A 19129-nucleotide genomic window follows, 5' to 3' on the forward strand; every position below is an offset into this window, starting at 1 on the left:
CATCTGATCCAACTCACCACCAGGTGGTGGTCAGTTGACAGCTCTGCTCCTCTCTTCACCCAAGTGTCCAAAACATACAGCCACAGATCTGATGATATGACCACAAAGTCTATTTGATCTTCGACCTAAGGTGTTCTGGTGCCAAGTACACCTTTGAACTACCTTATGTTCGAACATGGTGTTTGTTATGGCCAATCCATGACTCGCACAGAAGTCCAATAACAAGGTACCGCTTGGGTTCAGTTTGGAGAGGCCGTTCCTCCCAATCATGCCCTTCCAGGTTTCTCCAGCGTTGCCAGCGTAACCATTGAAGTCCCGCAGCAGAACTATAGAGTCCCGAGGCGGAGCCCAATCCAGGACACCACCCAGAGACTCCAACAAGGCCCGATACTCCAAACTGCTATTCGGTGCATAAGCACACACAACAATCGGAGCCTTCCCCCCAGCGACTCGCAGTCGTATAGAGGCAACCCTCTCATTCTCCGGGGAGAACTCCAACATGGCAGTGCTCAGCCAGGGACTTGCGAGTATCCCCACACCCGCTGGCCCGGCACCTGTCACCGTGGCCAACTCCAGAAAAGTAATGAGTCCTGCCCCTCTCCTGGAGTTTGGTACCAGAGCCCATGCTATGTGTGGTGAGGTGAGGTGAGGTGAGCCCAACTATATCTAGTTGGTACCGCTCCACCTCCCGCACCAGCTCAGGTTCCTTCCCTGCCAGAGAGGTGACATTGCATGTCCCGAGGACCAATCTGCAATGCCAGAAGTCGGCACGCCCCGGTCCCCACCTTTGCCTGCCACCCGGCCTGCATTGCACCCTACCCCAATGCTCATCCCCGCATGTAGTGGGCCCACTGGGTGGTGGCTCTGTGTTGTTTTATCAGGCTGGGCCCGACTGGGCCCCATGGGCCACAGCCCGGCCACCAGATGCTCGCCAGAAGGCTCCCTACCCAGGTCTGGCTCCAGCAGGGGGCCCCGGTTTCCCTTTTTCGGGTGAGGTGCTGTAACTCTGCTTGTGTAATTTCACTGGGTTTCTTGGGAATCGCTCTTAGTCTGGCCCCTCCCCTGGGGGGAATTTGCCTTGGGAGACCCTACCAGGGGTAACAACACAGCTCCCAGGATCACTGGGACACACAAACCCCTCCACCACGTTAAGGTGGCGATTCTCGGATGGGTTATTGGATATGAGAATAATATTGAATTTTTGTTTTTCTGTAGGACCTATTAAAGCACACCCCTTGTAGCCATCCAGACTATCCGCTGTTACAGGATGCCCTGCGCATCTCCCAGAACTTCCTGTCCAGCATTAACGAAGAGATCACTCCACGCAGACAGTCCATGACGGTTAAGAAGGGGGAGGTCAGTTTGGCAGATTTACCCCCGTTGGCTTCGGCATCATTTAAACTTGAAAATTATAATCGCTTGTATTTTACTGTGTGTTCGCCAAAATGTGTATGCTGACCATTGTTAGATGAGATTAACTGAACATGAACATGTGGTATTATTCTGGACACACAACAGGCCTAAGTAGAGAGAAAGGGCACAGTAGGAGGGGACACACCGTGTGGTCATTCCGTAGATCCAAGGAGAAATCCAGCAGTTGGTCAAGGAGCCACTGTGCCACAGACGCCCAGGCCTTGGCTCTGTCATACTGACTCCCGGGTTCGCTCTTTCCCTGTTTTGTTTTGTTTTCTTCAGGAGTTGGCTTCCCTTCCTCCAGCACTCTTTTGTGAAATAGAAAAGTTTCTGAAGTGTGAAATCCATTTCCATAGAATGACCGATGGCCCAAAATGCAAACAGAGCAAGTAGCTTTTTAAGTCCATGATGCAAAAAAAAAAAACAACAACAAAAACGACTTTTGATGATGACCATGACTGAATCCTCCATATTTTACTGAGGTGAGATTGAGTCTTATAACTAGATGGCCAGTTAGTTCTTTCTCCCACTCAGAGAGCAACCTGATGAGTGTCTGAGTTAATTATTCAATGGTAATTTCCATCAGATCCTGACTGGTGACAGTAAAAGCAGAAAGCACAAGGCGGTCTGGAAGCTGATTAAAATCGGTGTGTGAGTCAGGTTCTTGCCGAGTCATCTGAGCCTGTCCACTTTACTTGCGGGTGAAGTGGAGCGTACAGGAAGGTCAAGTAGTAAAAACACTGAAGCCAGGGGTGTCCGTGGCAAAAAACCAGGAAAGCCCAACGCCTACCTCTCTGCTCACTCCCATCCTCCTTCCCCTGAAGCTCAACTCTACTTCCCAGAAATGACCTGCAACGCAACTTATCAAAGTAATGGTCTAGCCCTCCTTGGTTTAGTGTGTTCCCGCTATACCATGCCTTATCACCTTTCCCGACACACCATCTCCACACCAACAAATCCCAAGACTGTGATTCAGATGATCTGATAAGGAAACTTCCTTTTTTATTTGTTTATTTTTGTTTTCCTTTGAAATATGCCCTGTCTGCCATACGGGAGTATTGTTAGACTGAATTAAAGAAGGATTCTTGGGAAAATCCTACCTCATGTTGTCCCAGACACTTACTAGAAACTCTGCACAGACAGGCAAATAACTGTGTGACACACAACAATTAACTTAAAATACAATACAAATGTGGTATTGTACCAGATTGTCTCTCTACTGAATTGGCACTCGGCACTGACCATTGTCAGTGTGGTTGTTCATAATTATTGTGACCATTTAAACCCAAGTTGTTAACTTCACCTCCTCTACATGTTTTGTCCCTCACCGTCAAATTATAATGTGTGAAAATAGAGGAAGCAGATGCTAATGGCAGCAGAGGAACCACAAATCCTGAATTGCCCTTCCTCGCAGAGTATTTTGCGGGACCCAAACTGGGCCTAATACGGGTATGGTACAGTATCAGCACTCTGCACAGGTTTCCTGTTGGAATATTGAGCAGATGTGGCCCTGTTTGTACAGGGGAGGAATGTGCAGATGTAACCCAGCCAGCCCTCTTTGAAAATGGGCCATGACAAAAATACGTGCTCTCACCAGCATAAATCTAAATAAACCAGTGCCAAATTGAACTGCACAAACTATTGTATTGTAAAAAAAAAAAAAAATGTTTTTCACAATGGGTAAGATATGGTACACTTTGGCATTTGGCCTTAGAAAATACTTTGCACACCTATCAGCTATTTGGGCAGATGCTGAATTGGAGGCAAAGTGGTGAAACACACCTACCTAATAAAAAAACACTACACTCCTGCATAACCGGTGAGGCTTTACTAATGTTGCATGTCTTCTTTATGACTCATGACTAGACGAAGGGATAGTCGTCTAGTTCCAACAAAAAACGGAGGTCCAAGGTCCATACTTGCTACATTTCACATAGACAAACAGAAAATAAAACAAACGGACGAATATTAAAAAAAAAAAAAAAAAAAAGCGGAAGCGGAAGCGGAACTTTTTAAAACTGTATTAACTTTTTAAAAGATAATGTGAAAAAAAATATGATAGTGAACAGTGGAAGAATATAATTGAATATATATATATATATATTTATATATATTTCCCCCCCTTTTTCCCCAATTGTACCTGGCCAATTACCCCACTCTTTCGAGCCGTCCCGGTCGCTGCTCCACCCCCTCTGCTGATCCGGGGAGGGCTGCAGACTACCACATGTTCCCTCTGATACATGTGGAGTCACCAGCCGCTTCTTTTCACCTCACAGTGAGGAGTTTCACCAGGGGGATGTAGTGTGTGGGAAGACAACGCTTTTCCCCAGAGTTCCCCCTCCCCCCTGAACAGGCGCCCCGACCGACCAGAGGAGGCGCTAGGGCAGCGACCAGGACATATACCCACATCTGGCTTCCCGCCCACAGACACGGCCAATTGTGTCTGTAGGGATGCCCAACCAAGCCGGAGGTAACATGGGGATTCAAACCGGCGATCCCCATGTTGGTAGGCAACAGAACAGTCTGCTACGCTACCCAGATGCCCCTATATAATTGAATATTAAAGAGCACATTGTTGAAGTATGTTTAGAATGGGATGGTTGGCTCACATGGGATGTCTTATTGTAAACAGCTTCAGCCCACAGGTCAAAAGTCATTAAAGACTTAACAGAGGCCCATACATTCGCCTGAGTGGCCTCACAGGGATTAGAGGAAGCTCTGAAATTAGAGTCTGTTGCTGAAAAATATGGAGAACAGGCTGGCAGTCCGGCGAGTCAATGCCGTGAGCAGCCTAATTTACCGTTACAAACACAGTGACTGCGGCTGAAGTTCAGGGGAACTTTTAATTTGACTCATAAAGTACTCCATTATTTATGTGTGAGAGCTACGCTGTTGCCTGAAGAATAGCCCCAGAAGTCTGGGAAATAGGCCACTTTTGTTATACAAGAAAGTGGCTGTTGTAATTCAGTCAGATCACAACTGTATTGTCATTAAATTTGTTGTTTGTTGTTTTTTTGTTGACATTAGCCAGTGGGTCGGGTGCCATTCATCAGACAGCAGCATCTCCACCACAGGCTGTAATTCCCCTGCTTGTTGTCACGTGTAGGCAAAACATCAGAATGAGCTCATTGTTTGTGAACCTCAAATTAACAGCGGCTTGTTCTCCGATGCCGTTTTTGAAGTTGTTTGTTGCAAAATAAGTCATCTACCCTCTGAAAAAAAAACCCCCAGACATATTCCTGTTTAAGCTTAAGAAACTTCTGGCTTGTGATTGTTGGCTACCATTGGCCTTTTGTGATAGAATCAAATATTACACATAAACAACTCTTCAAACATTTACCTGTGTTATCAGTTGCTGGACCTCTGCAAAATGCTTTTCATCAAGTATTTAATGCAACGAACAAGTTTCCTGTTTTGGGGTGACAATGAAGCTTTATAACACTGGGCAAACACACTGATAAAACAGTGGTTGAATACATATCACCACATGCCAATTTTCCATTTGCGCTAACTTTAATGTTTAAAAAAAGAGAATTGAGATACTGTATTTAAGATATTTTGCTTTGATTCTTCACAATATCCTATTTCCTTTTGCCAGAACCGTCAACTTTTGAGGGATCGTTTCATGGTGGAGCTGGTGGAGGGCTCCAGGAAGCTTCGTCACGTCTTCCTCTTCACTGACCTGCTGCTCTGCACCAAGCTGAAGAAACAGGCTGCAGGGTGAGTTCTGCCAGTTAGCATCTACCAGGAACAGGATTACCTCCAAGTAAAACAGTCCATTTAAAGTGAAGTCTTGTGAATATGCAGAAGACTCCAGTGGAATTTGATATTTTAGTTTTTCTTTTTCTTTCACCACTTTTCACTGCTCCTATACAATAGGGTGGGTTAAATGCAGAAAACAAATTTCATTGTAACCGAACAACTGTACAATGACAAAACAAAGTGGCTTTCTTCTTCTTTCCTCTTCAGATACCTATCTTACATGGGTTCAAATTTTCGAGATTTCTTAATTTGTTTCCCCAAAATAGATATAAACTTGTAGGTAATCAAGACTCTTGGCTCCCCGAGATTTGCTAATGATACTAGCAAAATGAAAGCGAAAGTGAAGGACAGTCTTTCAAGGGTTTGGCAAAAGACATACAAGCAAAACAAAATATTCCCAAGAACCATCCAACAGTTAAGCTGCCCATCCATTTTCACATGGTCTTGCTATGCACATACACATCTTTCTATGTGTACATTTTATTCTCCTGTTTGTCTGCTAACAGGAAAGGACAGCAGTATGACTGTAAATGGTACATACCACTAGCAGACCTGACCTTCCAGACCATCGAGGACTGTGAGTCCACTCCCATCCCTCTGGTCCAGGATGAGGAGGTAGACGCCATGAAGATCAAAATCTCCCAGATCAAGAATGAGATCCAGAGAGAGAAGGTGATGATGGGCTGACAAAAATGCTCTGCGTAGGCCATACGGGTCTACATACAGGTCTACATAGGTCATACATCATAATCAAAACCCTCTTGTTAAACAAATTCAAAGGTCAGGAATTTATCCCTGTGATAGCAGTGTGGAGACCAAGACATTTAGCACTGTACTAATGCTTATGCTGACACAAATGAGACAGGGATAATAGGACTTTACATACAGTGTAGGGAGACAGCTTATCATGGACTACACTTAAAGTGAAAAGTTAAAGTTTACAGCTTGAAAATAACAAGCATTTTCACAGCAAACAAACGAAATGTCGATCACACATTAAAATACACTTGATGATATTAGGAATGTGAAAAAAGACATCTCATGAAAGGCTTGTTTCTATCACAGTGACACAAATATAGACAATAGCAGTGCGTAAATGGAAAAAAAAACAGTTTAAACAAGACAAAGAGAAATACACAAAGTGCATAGTTCATAAGATACACAGTGGTCTAGACAAAATTCAGTGTATAATATTAAGTCTTTCTGTAGAGAACTACTAAAGGAGCCAAAGTGATTGAGCGACTGAGGAAGAAGCTGTCGGAACAGGAGTCTCTACTTCTTCTAATGTCCCCTAGTATGGCTTTTAGAGTGGCCAACAGGAATGGCAAGGTAAGTCCGGGCAAAAGGTGTTTCACAAGGGAGTAATATAGTTGTATATAATGTCTGAATGGTTTAAGCCCCTTCCTTTTCTCCACCCACACCTAGGTCCTAAGATATTCACCAGTTGCCTTTGATATTACACATATGAGTGAAGGTACACCAACTAGTGTACACACAAGAGGAAAACTATTGCCCAACTGGTTTTGAATAATTTCTCAGATTGGTTTGATACAAATCCTAGAAGGTTTTTTTCTGCCCTCATTCACATCTGACCATGTCTTTAGCCAAAACATTTGTTCTTTCTCTGGCACGTTGTTAAAAACCGAGGAGACGTTTGCCAACAAAACACTAAAGGGCTTAGGGCTCCCCTGACTGTGAATTTCCGAGTCTGTCTTTAAAGCTATCACAGCTATAAAACTATGCAGAGTCCAACTGGACATTAGCATGGTCCAGTGTTTTAGAGGATGGCACAACACAGAAGAGCCAGGACTAAGCAGTCTACACCCATCTACAGGCCAGTGGCCACTCTTTCAAGGATGAGAATGTGCGCATCCTTGATCGGGAGAAACATTAGTTTGAATGGGGAGTCAAAGAGGCCATCTAGTTAAAGAGGGAATGACCAACCCTGAACCGAGAGGGGAGGGAGCTAAGAGTACATCTGTCACCATCTTACAATGCTGTGATTGCGTACATGAAATGAAATGACAAATAAATGTTCCTGATTACTGATTCCTGAATAGTACATGTGGCCAGTGAAATTTTAGTTAATGGTCACGTCAATTTGCATATGAAACCAATCATTGGTTTCAGTCGTTATGCCACTGTACTGTTTATAAGGTTGGAGATACCTGCAGTCAGTTTAGACTGAAGAGGTCACTTAGATGAGTGATGAAACGTTTCTCCCACTAAACATTGTGTCCAGATGAACTGATTCAACTTTCTGTGAAGTCCAGTGTTTTACACATGGCATGTAGAATGACAACAACTAAAACCATAACACAAAAGAACATTCTGAATCATTGCAATGACTAAATCCTACTTTCATTTGTATATCCAAAGGATCTGAATCAAGTGCAACTGGACTTGGTATATCTCTGTGAACCATGACCTGGATGAATGAGAACATTCACAGACATACTTTCACTTGTGTCCCCACCTTTATCCTCTTATCCATTTCATGACTGAGCTGAAATAAATAAGCAATTTTACCTGTCCAGTCTGTGTTTCATGAAAAATGTAGCTAGTAATAGTATCTTTTTGTGCCATCTTGTACACCTTATTCATTGTGGTGTTTAGTGCCCTCTGTACACCTTATTCATTGTGGTGTTTAGTGCCCTCTACAGGTAACACTATTTAGTGTTTTTTTTCCAGTTTGGCATAACCCATTTGACTACAAAGCAAAGTAATATTGCTTTGTATCTTTCAGGGTTTTACTTTTCTGATTTCATCTGACTACGAACGTGCTGAATGGAGGGAGATTATTCGCGAGCAGCAGAAAAAGTGTGAGTTTTGTGTGTATTGGCATGCTAACACCAGGGTGCCTTTCAATAACATTTGACTAACCTTGATTTTGCGCTGCAGGTTTTAAAAGCTTCTCCCTGACGTCTCTCGAGTTGCAGATGCTCACTAATTCATGCGTGAAGCTTCAGACTGTCCACAATATTCCAATGACCATGAATAAGGAAGGTAAAGGTCATATATTAACCTTACTTCATGGCATAGATATGAATATACTATTTTCAAAGTAATGTAAAATCAGAGGTCGAACACATGTGGCACGTTTAATGCAAAGTATTATGACTGTCATTGTGGTAATTGTGTTTTTTCAAAGGGAGAAAAAAAATCAAGATTTGTTTATTTGTTTGTTTGAATATCAGTTTTTCTAGACACAGAGAACTGGTCTTTACTTTTGTAATGAGCTATTGCTGTTTCCTGCATTTCCTACTTTGGTGTGCTGCTGATCTAAACCCACATAACATCAGCTCTCCAATGTTCATCCCACAGATGATGAATCTCCTGGTCTTTATGGATTTTTAAATGTCATTGTCCACTCTGCATCAGGACTCAAGCAGAGCTTAAGTAAGTGGCTTGTTTTTCCACATTCAGGACTGCTTGTTAATGTCATTGATAAGTGAAATACACTGATTTTTGTAGAGATTTAGAGTATCACAGTCGTCTCATCCGCTGTGTCAACCCAGCGCCATTCTGCTGTGCCTGCTCTGTATCCCGTCTGTCAGCTGGGAGGGCAGCTGCAGGACAGCAAGTGGGATTAACCAGCAGGGACACTGTACCAGCCTCATCATATATATGTCTGGGTTTTCAAATCCCTGCCAGTTTATGCTCCGCTTGTTTTGTCTCAAACACAAATGCATAATAACAACAACTACCAAGTGGGCATTCCATTCTCATTCGTATGTTTCTGTAGTGAGACACAGGAAAGAAAGTGCTGATGAGTCAGTATTCTTGATCAATATGTGAACTTGTGATTTCAGACATGGGGCCTTATCAAGTATAATATTTCTCAACTCTTAGACTGATGTGGAGCCTTAGTTTTGGCTTCACAGATATTATTGGATTAAACATGCTAACTGTGGTTTCTCATATGTCTTCTCATGCCTCCTCTCACTAGACCTGTACTGCACTTTGGAGGTGGACTCGTTTGGCTACTTTGTGAACAAAGCTAAGACACGGGTGTACAGAGACTCCACAGAGCCCAGCTGGAATGAGGTGAGAGGGCAAATCTAAGTGGAGAAGTACGTAACTACTGTCAAAGTGCCCTTGAGCAAGGCAGCGAACCCCTAATGGTTCCAGCGCAGCTGCTAATTAGCCAACACTCAGAAGACTGGGATTGCATTATGTAGCCCCCAATGCATCAATGTGTGTGACTGTATAAACATTAAGCAGAAAATAATGAGAAAAGACCATACATCCTTAGCAGAATGGTTAAAATTTCTTGGCTGCAACCTCTGCAGTGCTTCCCTGATGTTTCTGATCTGTTTTGCATGCAGGAGTTTGAGATTGAGCTGGAGGGCTCTCAGACTCTCAGGCTGCTCTGTTATGAGAAGTGTTGCAGCAAAACCAAGCAGAGCAAAGAGGACGGAGAGAACACAGACAGGATTATGGCCAAAGGACAGATAAAGGTATGGATAGATAAAGTAGACCTTGTTTTTTTGGGGGGTTTTTTGTTTGTTTTTAGTTTTTGATTTTTTTTGTTTTTGTTTTGTTTTTGTTTGTTACTTTGGGGAAAAAAGACACTCTACAGAGGAAAAACAGCCCTACTGGCTTTCCCAGGAAAAAATATTGTAGTTTATATTGAGTGAAGTTCTCATTCTTTCTTCTTTCTATATTCACTCTGGTAGCTCCATAGTAGTGCGTGTGACTTGTTCACATCATAAAAGCAATACTTTTCCGTAGATTATCCTTCCCCATTGGACAAGAAGTCAAGTCAAGTTTATTTGTGTAGCCAAAAATCACAAATTTGTCCCAGAGGGCTTAACAATCACAACTACAACTAGACGAGTGTACTCAGCAGAGTGCCTATCTCCACCAGGCGTACGCATCTCCCCTTCGCCGGTGTTTGAACTTGGCAACAAACCACCCCTTTTTTTGCCTACCGGGAGAAGGGAAATACAGAAAAACCAGTGTTTTTCCTGCCATTATAAGACTTTTATGCAGCACCCAAGTCGATTGAATGAGAAATATGGAAAAAAAAAGGTTTTAATATGCAGTGCTCGAGCTAATAAATTCACCTAATAAAAACGTTTTGCCTGTCAGTCTATGGATGTGCAGCCTCCTTGGCAGACGAATGCGACCAAATCTGACATGAAATGACGGAGGCTATCATAATTTCAAAGCCCTTATTAAAGACTTCAAATGTGTTTAACCGTCGCGGTTTTCATAATATAAAATGAATAAAGGTGAATGGCTGCTCTGCTGATTGACTTTCATTCATAAAACAAACTTAGCTCAGCCATGGGAAATGTTTCATTGTAGCCACTGAGATGATTTCCAGCTGTGACTAATTAATCCGACTCTTGAAATTGTATTTTTATGGTGGAGTTTTAACATTGGACACTATGGTGCTTCCGCATGGCGGCGAGGTAAATAAGGTGAATTATTTTTGGTTCAGCCAGTGTTCCTTCAGTTCTCCTGTGCTGAGATCAGCAGTGAATGATTTGCTGGCTTTTGAAATATGATTGACTTCTCATTTACTTTCTAGACCCATACCCAAATACGTAATGTTTTGGTTTTGACACTATCAATGCCTGATCTGACTCAACCATAGATGTGAGTTGCGCATTTACACGGTTGACTCAGATTGGCAGCGACGGAGAGCATTGTCAGTTGAGCAAGCTGGAGAGTGAATGAGGAGAGGGAGCAGCGATAGTGAGAACAAATGTTTTTCAAAGGTTTTGAATCACCTCAACCATGAGAGGTTCTTCATCATACACTCATCACTGTGCACCAAAAAAATTGCAGTCAAAATTTGATAGGTCCAGTAGTTTGCAAGATTAGCTGTGGACACAAACACACACACACACATGTGCGTGGTGGCCGGGCCACCGTGTTGCCAAGCACAATGGCTCAGTTGTTAGCACTGTCACCTCACAGCAAGAAGGTCCTGGGTTTGAAACCTGGGGTTGTCCAACCTTGGGGGTCATCCTAGGTCGTCCTCTGTGTGGAGTTTGCATGTTCTTCCCACGTCTGCGGTGGGTTTTCTCCAGTTGCTCAGTTTCCCCCAATGTAAAAAAAAAACAAAAGAAAAGAAAAAGACATGCATGTTAGGGTTAGTACTGTCTGTGCCCCTGACCGAGGCATGGCAACATGAACTGGAGTTGGTCCCTGGGCACTGCATGGTGGCTGCCCACTGCTCCTAGCTACACAGCTAGGATGGGTTAAATGCAGAGGGAGAATTGCCCCATGGGGATTAATGAAGTAGTAAAAAAAAAGCTAATCAGTACAATGTATGACACCCCCTATCCTTAGACCCTTGACTCAGATGAGGAAAAAGTCTGCCCGAAAAAGCCTTATTAGGAAGAAAATGGGAGAAATCTCAGGTAGAGTAAGTGTCATGTTGCGTGCACGGAGTAGACAGGAGTAACGAAGTAAAAATATACAAAGAAAGCATTATACATAATGCAAAGTAATGCGTAATATAAACAAAACATAAAACAAGGCAATTAAAATGGATTGATTTTGAGGAGTTGTACGAAGAAAAGAAATGGCCTGGGAGGTCATTGGTAGGTCGCAGTAGCCAGATTGCTAATAGGGTTTTGTGACAGGGGAAGGAATACAGTTTGGGAGAGACAGTGCAGCCGAAGGTCACCCTTGGTAAGATTGAGTCCCAAAAATGAAGGAGTATGTCATGTGTGCAAGAGCATCTTCAATAACAGACTGGCCATATTGTTTCAGGAGCAACTCACATGAGGCCCAGACACCTGTTGGGTATTATAGGCTCTATTCAGAGTTGGAGTATAGTGCTATCACTGGTGGCACGTTTGCCTCTTTGCTGTCTTTGTTGACATCCACATCAGGGGTTTGAAGATGTATTTCTCGTCAAACTGACTAACAAGTGGAGGGAGACTATAAATGTAGGTTAGATGTATGTCTAAGCTTAAGATGGTTTGGTTTGTCTTTTTTTTAGATTTTCCCCCTTTTTCTCCACAATTGTATCTGGCCAATTACCCCACCGTTGTGAGCTGTCCCGGTCACTGCCCCACCCCCTCTGCCGAGACAAGGAGGCCTGCAGACTACCACATGCTCCCTCTGATACACGTGGAGTCACCAGCTGCTTCTTTTCACCTGACAATGAGGAGTTTCGCCAGGGGGATATAGCGCGTTGGAGGATGACGCTATTCCCCCTAGTTCCCCCTCTCCCCCAAACAGGTGCCCCGACCGACCAGAGGAGGTGCCAGTGCAGTGACCGGGTCACATACCCACATCTTGCTTCCCACCCACAGACATGGCCAAATGTGTCTGTAGAGATGCCCGACCAAGCTGGAGATAACACGGGGATTCGAACCAGCGATCCCCGTGTTTATAGGCAATAGAATAGACCACTATGCTACCCAGACGCTCATGGTTTGGTTTTTCTTTGCTGTGCATGTGAATCTGAGAAAAAATGGCCTTGTACTTTGCCCAGCAATGACATTTCACATTTAGTTGAGATTATTTGGTCAGCAAGTCCTGTCCACCGTGAATCGATCCATAAATGATACATTCAACAAACCCCCAGACTGAGACTTTACCAACTATAAATAAGTAAACTGTATCACCTCCACTTATTTATGAGACTTGGTAGGACTCTAAACATGGCCTTCTGCCCTCTATCTGGCCTGCTATGTGGGAAATGAAGAGTTGGCTTCTAGTTGGAGAGACGATCTCTGGACAATGTGTTGCTGGTTAGGCTTGTTATATTGTGGGATTCATCGATGAAATATTTCTTATATGGAAGTGCCACGGAGAAAGCTATAAACATTGTACAAACTGCCCAGATGGTAAGCCCCTAGTATAGTCTATAATTGCCCTCATAGAGTCCTGGAAAGTTCACTTGAGACTGGGGCCCCAGCAGCCCTGACAGGGAGCAGCGGTAGGCAAGAGCATGCTGGTAATGAGGGTAGGAGGGGATTCTCACGAGTTAATCCGCAAATCCATCTGGGAAGTAGAACAACAGAGAGGCAGCTTGTTTGGCTGGCTGGCTTGGCTTTGTTCTTTCTCTGATTGCTGCTCGAGCAGAACAAGGCTGAAACATGGACAGCACATGGAAACAAAACAAAGATTCACCTGAACCATGTTAATGAAGAGCCTCAGGATTCATCAGGGCATTGTGATACATGTATGTCCTTCTAAGTGAAGAGGGACCGGTTGTTCTCGTTAGCTGAGTGACTGAGAAGAAGGTGAAATCCCCTGTCTGGACAGCAGTGTTTTTTCTTTGGCTAGTTTCTGCTAGCCAGTGAAAGTGACGTTTTGTTTTTTTTGAGAGGGAATAAGTTTTGAGGCCAACAATGGCAGAGCGGTGTCACAGTGTGGAGAGCCTGGATCAAGTTAGCAGCAGCTGTAGTTTGGAGGAAGAGGGGGATACCGCTCCCAAGAAACCCCCAACTACCGGGGCTCGTCTGTGGGACAGGGTTCGTAACACTCTGCTCAGACAAAAGGTAAAGATATAACCATTGTGTGAAGCGATGGATGTACCAACATGGCCCATCACTCAAAACACACGAATTTGGAAACTGTTGATTTGAAGACAAAACTCTTTTAGTTCTCTCTTCTCATTCCAATATTCTTATTTGAGTCAAATCTGGTCTGCGGTCTTGCGATTCACCTCTTTTAACACGTACAGCATGTACTGTGCTGCATATGATTGTTATCCTGTCAATAAGTACACTGCTGTATTAAGTACACTGGTGTGTTATGTAAGAAATTGATTTTCACTGAACAAAGGATTATCTGGATGACAGTGGATGTCTGCCAGTTTCTTGGGGTGAAAGAACATCTGCCTTGTTGCTTAGTAGTGAGGACATGGTATTATCACATTACTCATGCCTGTCCTGTGTAAATAAAGACTGGCAGCTTGGTATTAGTCAGATGATTAAAGCAGATCTGTGGCATGGGTTGACACCATGTAGCCATATGAAGATAATATAAAGGTGAGTGAAGTCATCGAGCAGGTTATTGATAATACTCTCATTAACCTTATTAGGTTCTGGCATTTGGTTAGGAATATGTTTTCAGGAGTCCGCGGTGGCGTAGCGGTCTAAGCATCGGCTTGGTGTCGATACAGTTGCCCACTGGGGACTGGAGTTCGCGCCCCGGTCTCATCAGATCCGACTATGGCCGGACTCGATGAAGCAGCAATCATTGGCAACGCTGTCTTCGGGAGGGGGGGCGGAGTCGGCTTGTGTTCGTCATGTGAATGCGTCTCTGTGTGTGTCGGAAAAACAGTGGTTCGGCTTGGATTCGCCTTGTCACGAAAGTGGGGAGGCGTCTCCTTCGAGACTGCCGGCCGGAGAGATGCAGTTGGCGAACGCATACAATACGAGGGTGGGTGTTTGAATTAAAATAGGGATCAATTGGCCACTAAATTGGGAGAAAAAAGGGAAAAAATCAGAAATAAAATTTTAGAAGGAATATGTTTTCAGGTGTGCAACAGGTATATAATGTTAAAGGTAACATAATTACTCTGGAGCCTATCTTTTCATTCATACATTATACGAGGTTAAGAATGGATGCAAAAATCATTTCGAGACCCAAGGTTTTCTGTTTTTGCGATGGAACAATCCACTTCATGAAGTCAGTGAAGTAAAAGTGAACTGACTTCAAGTGTTTGGGGTAAAAAATGTTGACCGCTACCCCTCTTTAATGTTTTGCAGCTGGATCCCCAGACACTACAAAATAAGGACTGGCAACGGACAGTCATCAACATGAATGGGGTAGGTATTGGTGGCAACCTGGGGTAAGAGAAAAATGTATAGGTCTATAACTGGAAATCACTTGGTTTTTTTTTCTTCTTTTACTATGTTTCAGGTTGAGGTGAAGCTGTCCATGAAGTTCACTAGCAGAGAGTTTAGTTTGAAGAGAATGCCGTCACGTAAACAGTCCGGCGTGTTTGGGGTGAAAATCAGTGTAGTAACCAAGTAAGTTGTTGATATAAATTTAGCATGGGACAAGTGCCAGTTTTTGTTTGTTTGTTTTTTGTAATTTTTCCTCCTTTTTCTTCCAATCCAATTACCTCACTCCAATTGCCCGTCCAATTACCCCACTCTTCGGAGCTGTCCCAGTCGCTGCTCCACCCCCTCTGCTGATCCGGGGAGGGCTGCAGACTACCACATGCCTCCTCCGATACATGTGGAGCCACCAGCTGCTTCTTTTCACCTGACGGTGAGGAGTTTCACCACGGGGACATAGCGCGTAGGGGGAATCACACTATTTCCCCCAGTTCCCCCTCCCCCCGAAAAGGCACCCCGACCGACCAGAGGGGGCACTAAGTGCAGCGACCAGGACACATGTCCACATCCGGCTTCCCACCTGCAGACACGGCCAATTGTGTCTGCAGGGACACCCGACCAAGCCGGAGGTAACACGGGGATTTGAACCGGCGATCCCCGTGTTGTTAGGCAATGGAATAAACTGCTACGCTACCCGGATGCCCTGCGCCAGTTTTTATATTGTATGTCCTTTTATGTGTCAAGAGTTTTTTTTTTTTGCTTCTTTTTTTCCATTCTCTCATGGTGAGGTTTTATACAATAGATACTTGAGTGCAGAAAGAAAGGATCCCTCTTTAATGTTGAAGGCGCCATCTAGCGGAAATTAAGTTTCTCGATGTGCCTTATTCTTGAAATAGATAAAGAGAAAACAAATGCATAGTTGGGATCGGATATTTTATCCCAAAAATATATGAATCTAGCACTGAAATACAGAGAGATTCAGCTTTATTGGCCGAGTATTATCACATATGCGGGATTTGACTTGAACCCTTGGCATGCTGTACACCTCTCCTGTAATTCCTGTCCAATAATTCAAAACTAAAATCCAAAGCCTTTTTTAGTAACTGACCACATTAAACCTCTCTTTATGCTTGTATGTGACAGACGAGAGCGCTCCAAGGTTCCTCTGATTGTGAGACAGTGTGTAGAGGAGATCGAGAGAAGAGGAATGGAGGAGGTGGGAATCTACAGGGTGTCCGGTGTGGCCACAGACATCCAGGCTCTGAAGGCTGCTTTTGACTCAAGTAAGCTCCCCTCTTAAAGTTGATTATATTTCAGTCAAATAAAAAGATAAAGAACAACTCTATCGTAGTAAGGAAGATGCTAATGCTGTAAGTTAGTTTAGGCGATGTGGAATTTGAGTCTTTGATAAGTGTTCTAGACAATTTTATTACAACCACAACTGGCTTTTTTTTTTCAAACATGGCGTTCAGTTTTTCAGTCAGTTCAGTTCAGTTGTTTGGTTGGGACTGAGAATTCCCTTCATGTTTAGTAAGTGTTGTCTCATCCATCCAACTGCCAGACAATAAGGATGTCTCTCTGATGATGAGGGAGATGGATGTGAATGCGATTGCTGGAACGCTGAAGTTGTATTTCCGCGAGCTGCCAGAGCCTCTCTTCACTGATGACCTGTACCCTAATTTCACTGGAGGAATCAGTCAGTTATTCTTTTTTTCTCCCAGTTAATTACACTTAAATAAGACAACAGTTTTCAGTCTGAACACATTAACATGTGCCATATTGCCTCACAGGTCTCTCTGATAGTGTGGCCAAGGAAAGCTGTATGCTGAATTTACTGCTGTCTCTGCCTGAGCCCAATCTGGTGACATTTCACTTCTTACTGGACCACCTGAAGAGGTAAGTAGGCTTTATAATTACAGAACATCGTTGATCGTATATGGATATTGGATTAAAGATGTGCTGCATCTCCCTGTTAAATACCATAGAAACAACCAGTAGGTACACGTAACCGTCCAGCTGTTTGCCAGATGCAGTTAACTCAATAGTGATGCTACTGGCTTTTCTCTATGCCTGTCAGTATGGAAAAGTAGTTGATTGAAATCATTGAAAACATTTTAGTTTGTTGGCAACATCCATGGCCAAATATACAAGAGTTGGTCTGGTTAGCATTTTTTCACCAATGATCGATATTGTGTGCTGTTTGGATAAAAATCGTGGGTTATTTTCAGTATTTTTAATCATAAGAACTTCAAATGCTTCTTTTATTTTTGTTTATAGGGTTGCTGAAAATGAGAGCATCAACAAGATGTCTTTCCATAATCTAGCTACAGTTTTCGGTCCCACTCTACTCCGCCCCTCAGAAAAAGACAGCAAAATTTCATCCAACAGCACACAACCGATCTCCATGAAAGACAGCTGGTCCCTGGAAGTGATGTCTCAGGTAAGGTTGTGAAGATGCAGTCAGTGGAATTTGAAGGTAAAATTTTTGACGTATCCCGGAGATATCGCCTCACAATTTCCCACCGTTCTCCATAGGTGCAAGTGCTGCTGTATTTCCTTCAACATGAGAGCATTCCAACACCTGATAGTAAACGTCAGAGTCTTTTATTCTCCACTGAAGTATAGCAGGAAGATGGATTTGTTCAAAAATTGTTTTAAGTTCTCTTCAGATCAAGAATGTTTGCTACTGGATGGGATGAGGGCTGCTCAGCAGCCCACGGCTTGCTGGATCACTGAGATTGTGTGCAACCAGGCCACCAGGGGGAACCAAGACCATAACGTAAACTGGAAAACCATTCCACCAGGACCAAAGTGACTTCTTTTCTTAGAAGTGATGAGCAAGAATTGTTCTGATTATGGACAGGCATACTTGTTTTCTTGTTCAAAGTAAAACTATATATGATCCATATAGCTAAATCATTCCTTGTTTGTTTTTATTTTATTTACAGGTTTTTAAAGAGCACAGTTTGCTTCACGTCAATATTGTTTATATTGTTCCACTCTTGTCACCAACTACATTTACTTTATATTCATGCAGGGGAAATGTGATTGTTAGCTGAATTTTAAAGATTTGTTGCTTTGGATAATGAGTGGTTGGATCAATGAATGGTCCCTTTTTCCATGTCTACGTGTACATTTTTTCCTGGAAATATTTGAGTTTGACAAAAACTCATTTGTGCCAATATTTCCCTGCTGGTGTCAAATAGGAACATTGTCATTTAGTTAATGTTTACGCACATTATTAAATTTGTACAGGACTTAATGTATGGGACTGAAAACAATGTAACGCAGAACATGCAGGCATGTTTACTAAAGGTTTGTCTTATTCTCTGTGATGCAACTTGCATATTCACCTTACTGATTCCACATGCTCCTTTAGAACTATTGCATTCAACTTGGCAGCTTTTGAGAAAATGTGATTTGGTTTTGCGAGGCCACTCCATAGGCATGAACAACTAATTATTTTAGGAATCAAACTTTGATGCCTAGACAGGATATCAAGGAGGCCAAATTTGTATACCTTCCACACGTGAAATATACACTGTATTGTGTATTGCTGTAACAGATGTTTGTCCTTTGTTCAGTTGCCCCTTTAATTCGTTGACCTGATTTATTTGGATGAAAGTAGCCTGTTGTTGCTTACTCCATTCCCCCTTTGTTGTGTTCTGACTTGATGTGTCAAACCACAAGCTGTTTTGCCCAGTAGAAACAAGTGCATCTGGAATTAGTTCTTATTTAATACTTGTACTGCCCATGGGGCTGCTGTGTTAGTAGCCATGTGAAAATGTGTTCTTTAATCAAGATTTTTGTTTCCTTAAATCTTGAAAATATAAGACACGTGGCACATTAACCATCAATACTAATGAGTCATGTAAACTGATAACTGTTAATTCCTTACTGAAGAACAGCTGTGCCCAACTCTGTATGATTTATGTAAATAAAAATGCTGATTACATGATTCTTTTTCTATATCTTTCAATCTGAGAAAAAAAACATTTAGAGTTAATAATTGCATTAGAACCTTGAGACAAATCAGGCTCACCATTTTTCACAAGGGTAAGCAATATTTCATTCCAATCCCCAAATCCATCCTTTCTTCATTTTGAAGCAGCAACTTATTCCATTATACATTGGGAGGAAGACAAGCCATTGCATGGCCAATACACAGATAATATAAACATTCATTAGAG

At 42.9% G+C, this 19129-nt stretch overlaps 1 protein-coding gene across 1 annotated transcript in view; it reads left to right on the forward strand.

The window, feature by feature from the left end:
- The window catches only part of si:dkey-91m11.5 (PH_BCR_vertebrate and RhoGAP_Bcr domain-containing protein), a 36611-nt gene extending 17722 nt beyond the window's left edge, over positions 1–18889 (forward strand). Inside the window, exons 8-23 of the mRNA XM_056293972.1 lie at positions 1216–1356; positions 5012–5133; positions 5682–5847; positions 6385–6504; positions 7922–7997; positions 8077–8181; positions 8500–8574; positions 9125–9222; positions 9504–9635; positions 14865–14924; positions 15019–15128; positions 16083–16222; positions 16501–16635; positions 16730–16835; positions 17217–17379; positions 17475–18889. Coding sequence (XP_056149947.1) covers positions 1216–1356; positions 5012–5133; positions 5682–5847; positions 6385–6504; positions 7922–7997; positions 8077–8181; positions 8500–8574; positions 9125–9222; positions 9504–9635; positions 14865–14924; positions 15019–15128; positions 16083–16222; positions 16501–16635; positions 16730–16835; positions 17217–17379; positions 17475–17564 — 1839 coding nt within the window. The 3' untranslated portion in view covers positions 17565–18889. The remainder of the gene's footprint in view (positions 1–1215; positions 1357–5011; positions 5134–5681; positions 5848–6384; positions 6505–7921; positions 7998–8076; positions 8182–8499; positions 8575–9124; positions 9223–9503; positions 9636–14864; positions 14925–15018; positions 15129–16082; positions 16223–16500; positions 16636–16729; positions 16836–17216; positions 17380–17474) is intronic.
- Positions 18890–19129: the final 240 nt, after the last annotated feature.

The sequence above is a fragment of the Lampris incognitus genome, chromosome 1 (assembly GCF_029633865.1).
Source record: "Lampris incognitus isolate fLamInc1 chromosome 1, fLamInc1.hap2, whole genome shotgun sequence".
Taxonomy (NCBI): Eukaryota; Metazoa; Chordata; class Actinopteri; order Lampriformes; family Lampridae; genus Lampris; species Lampris incognitus.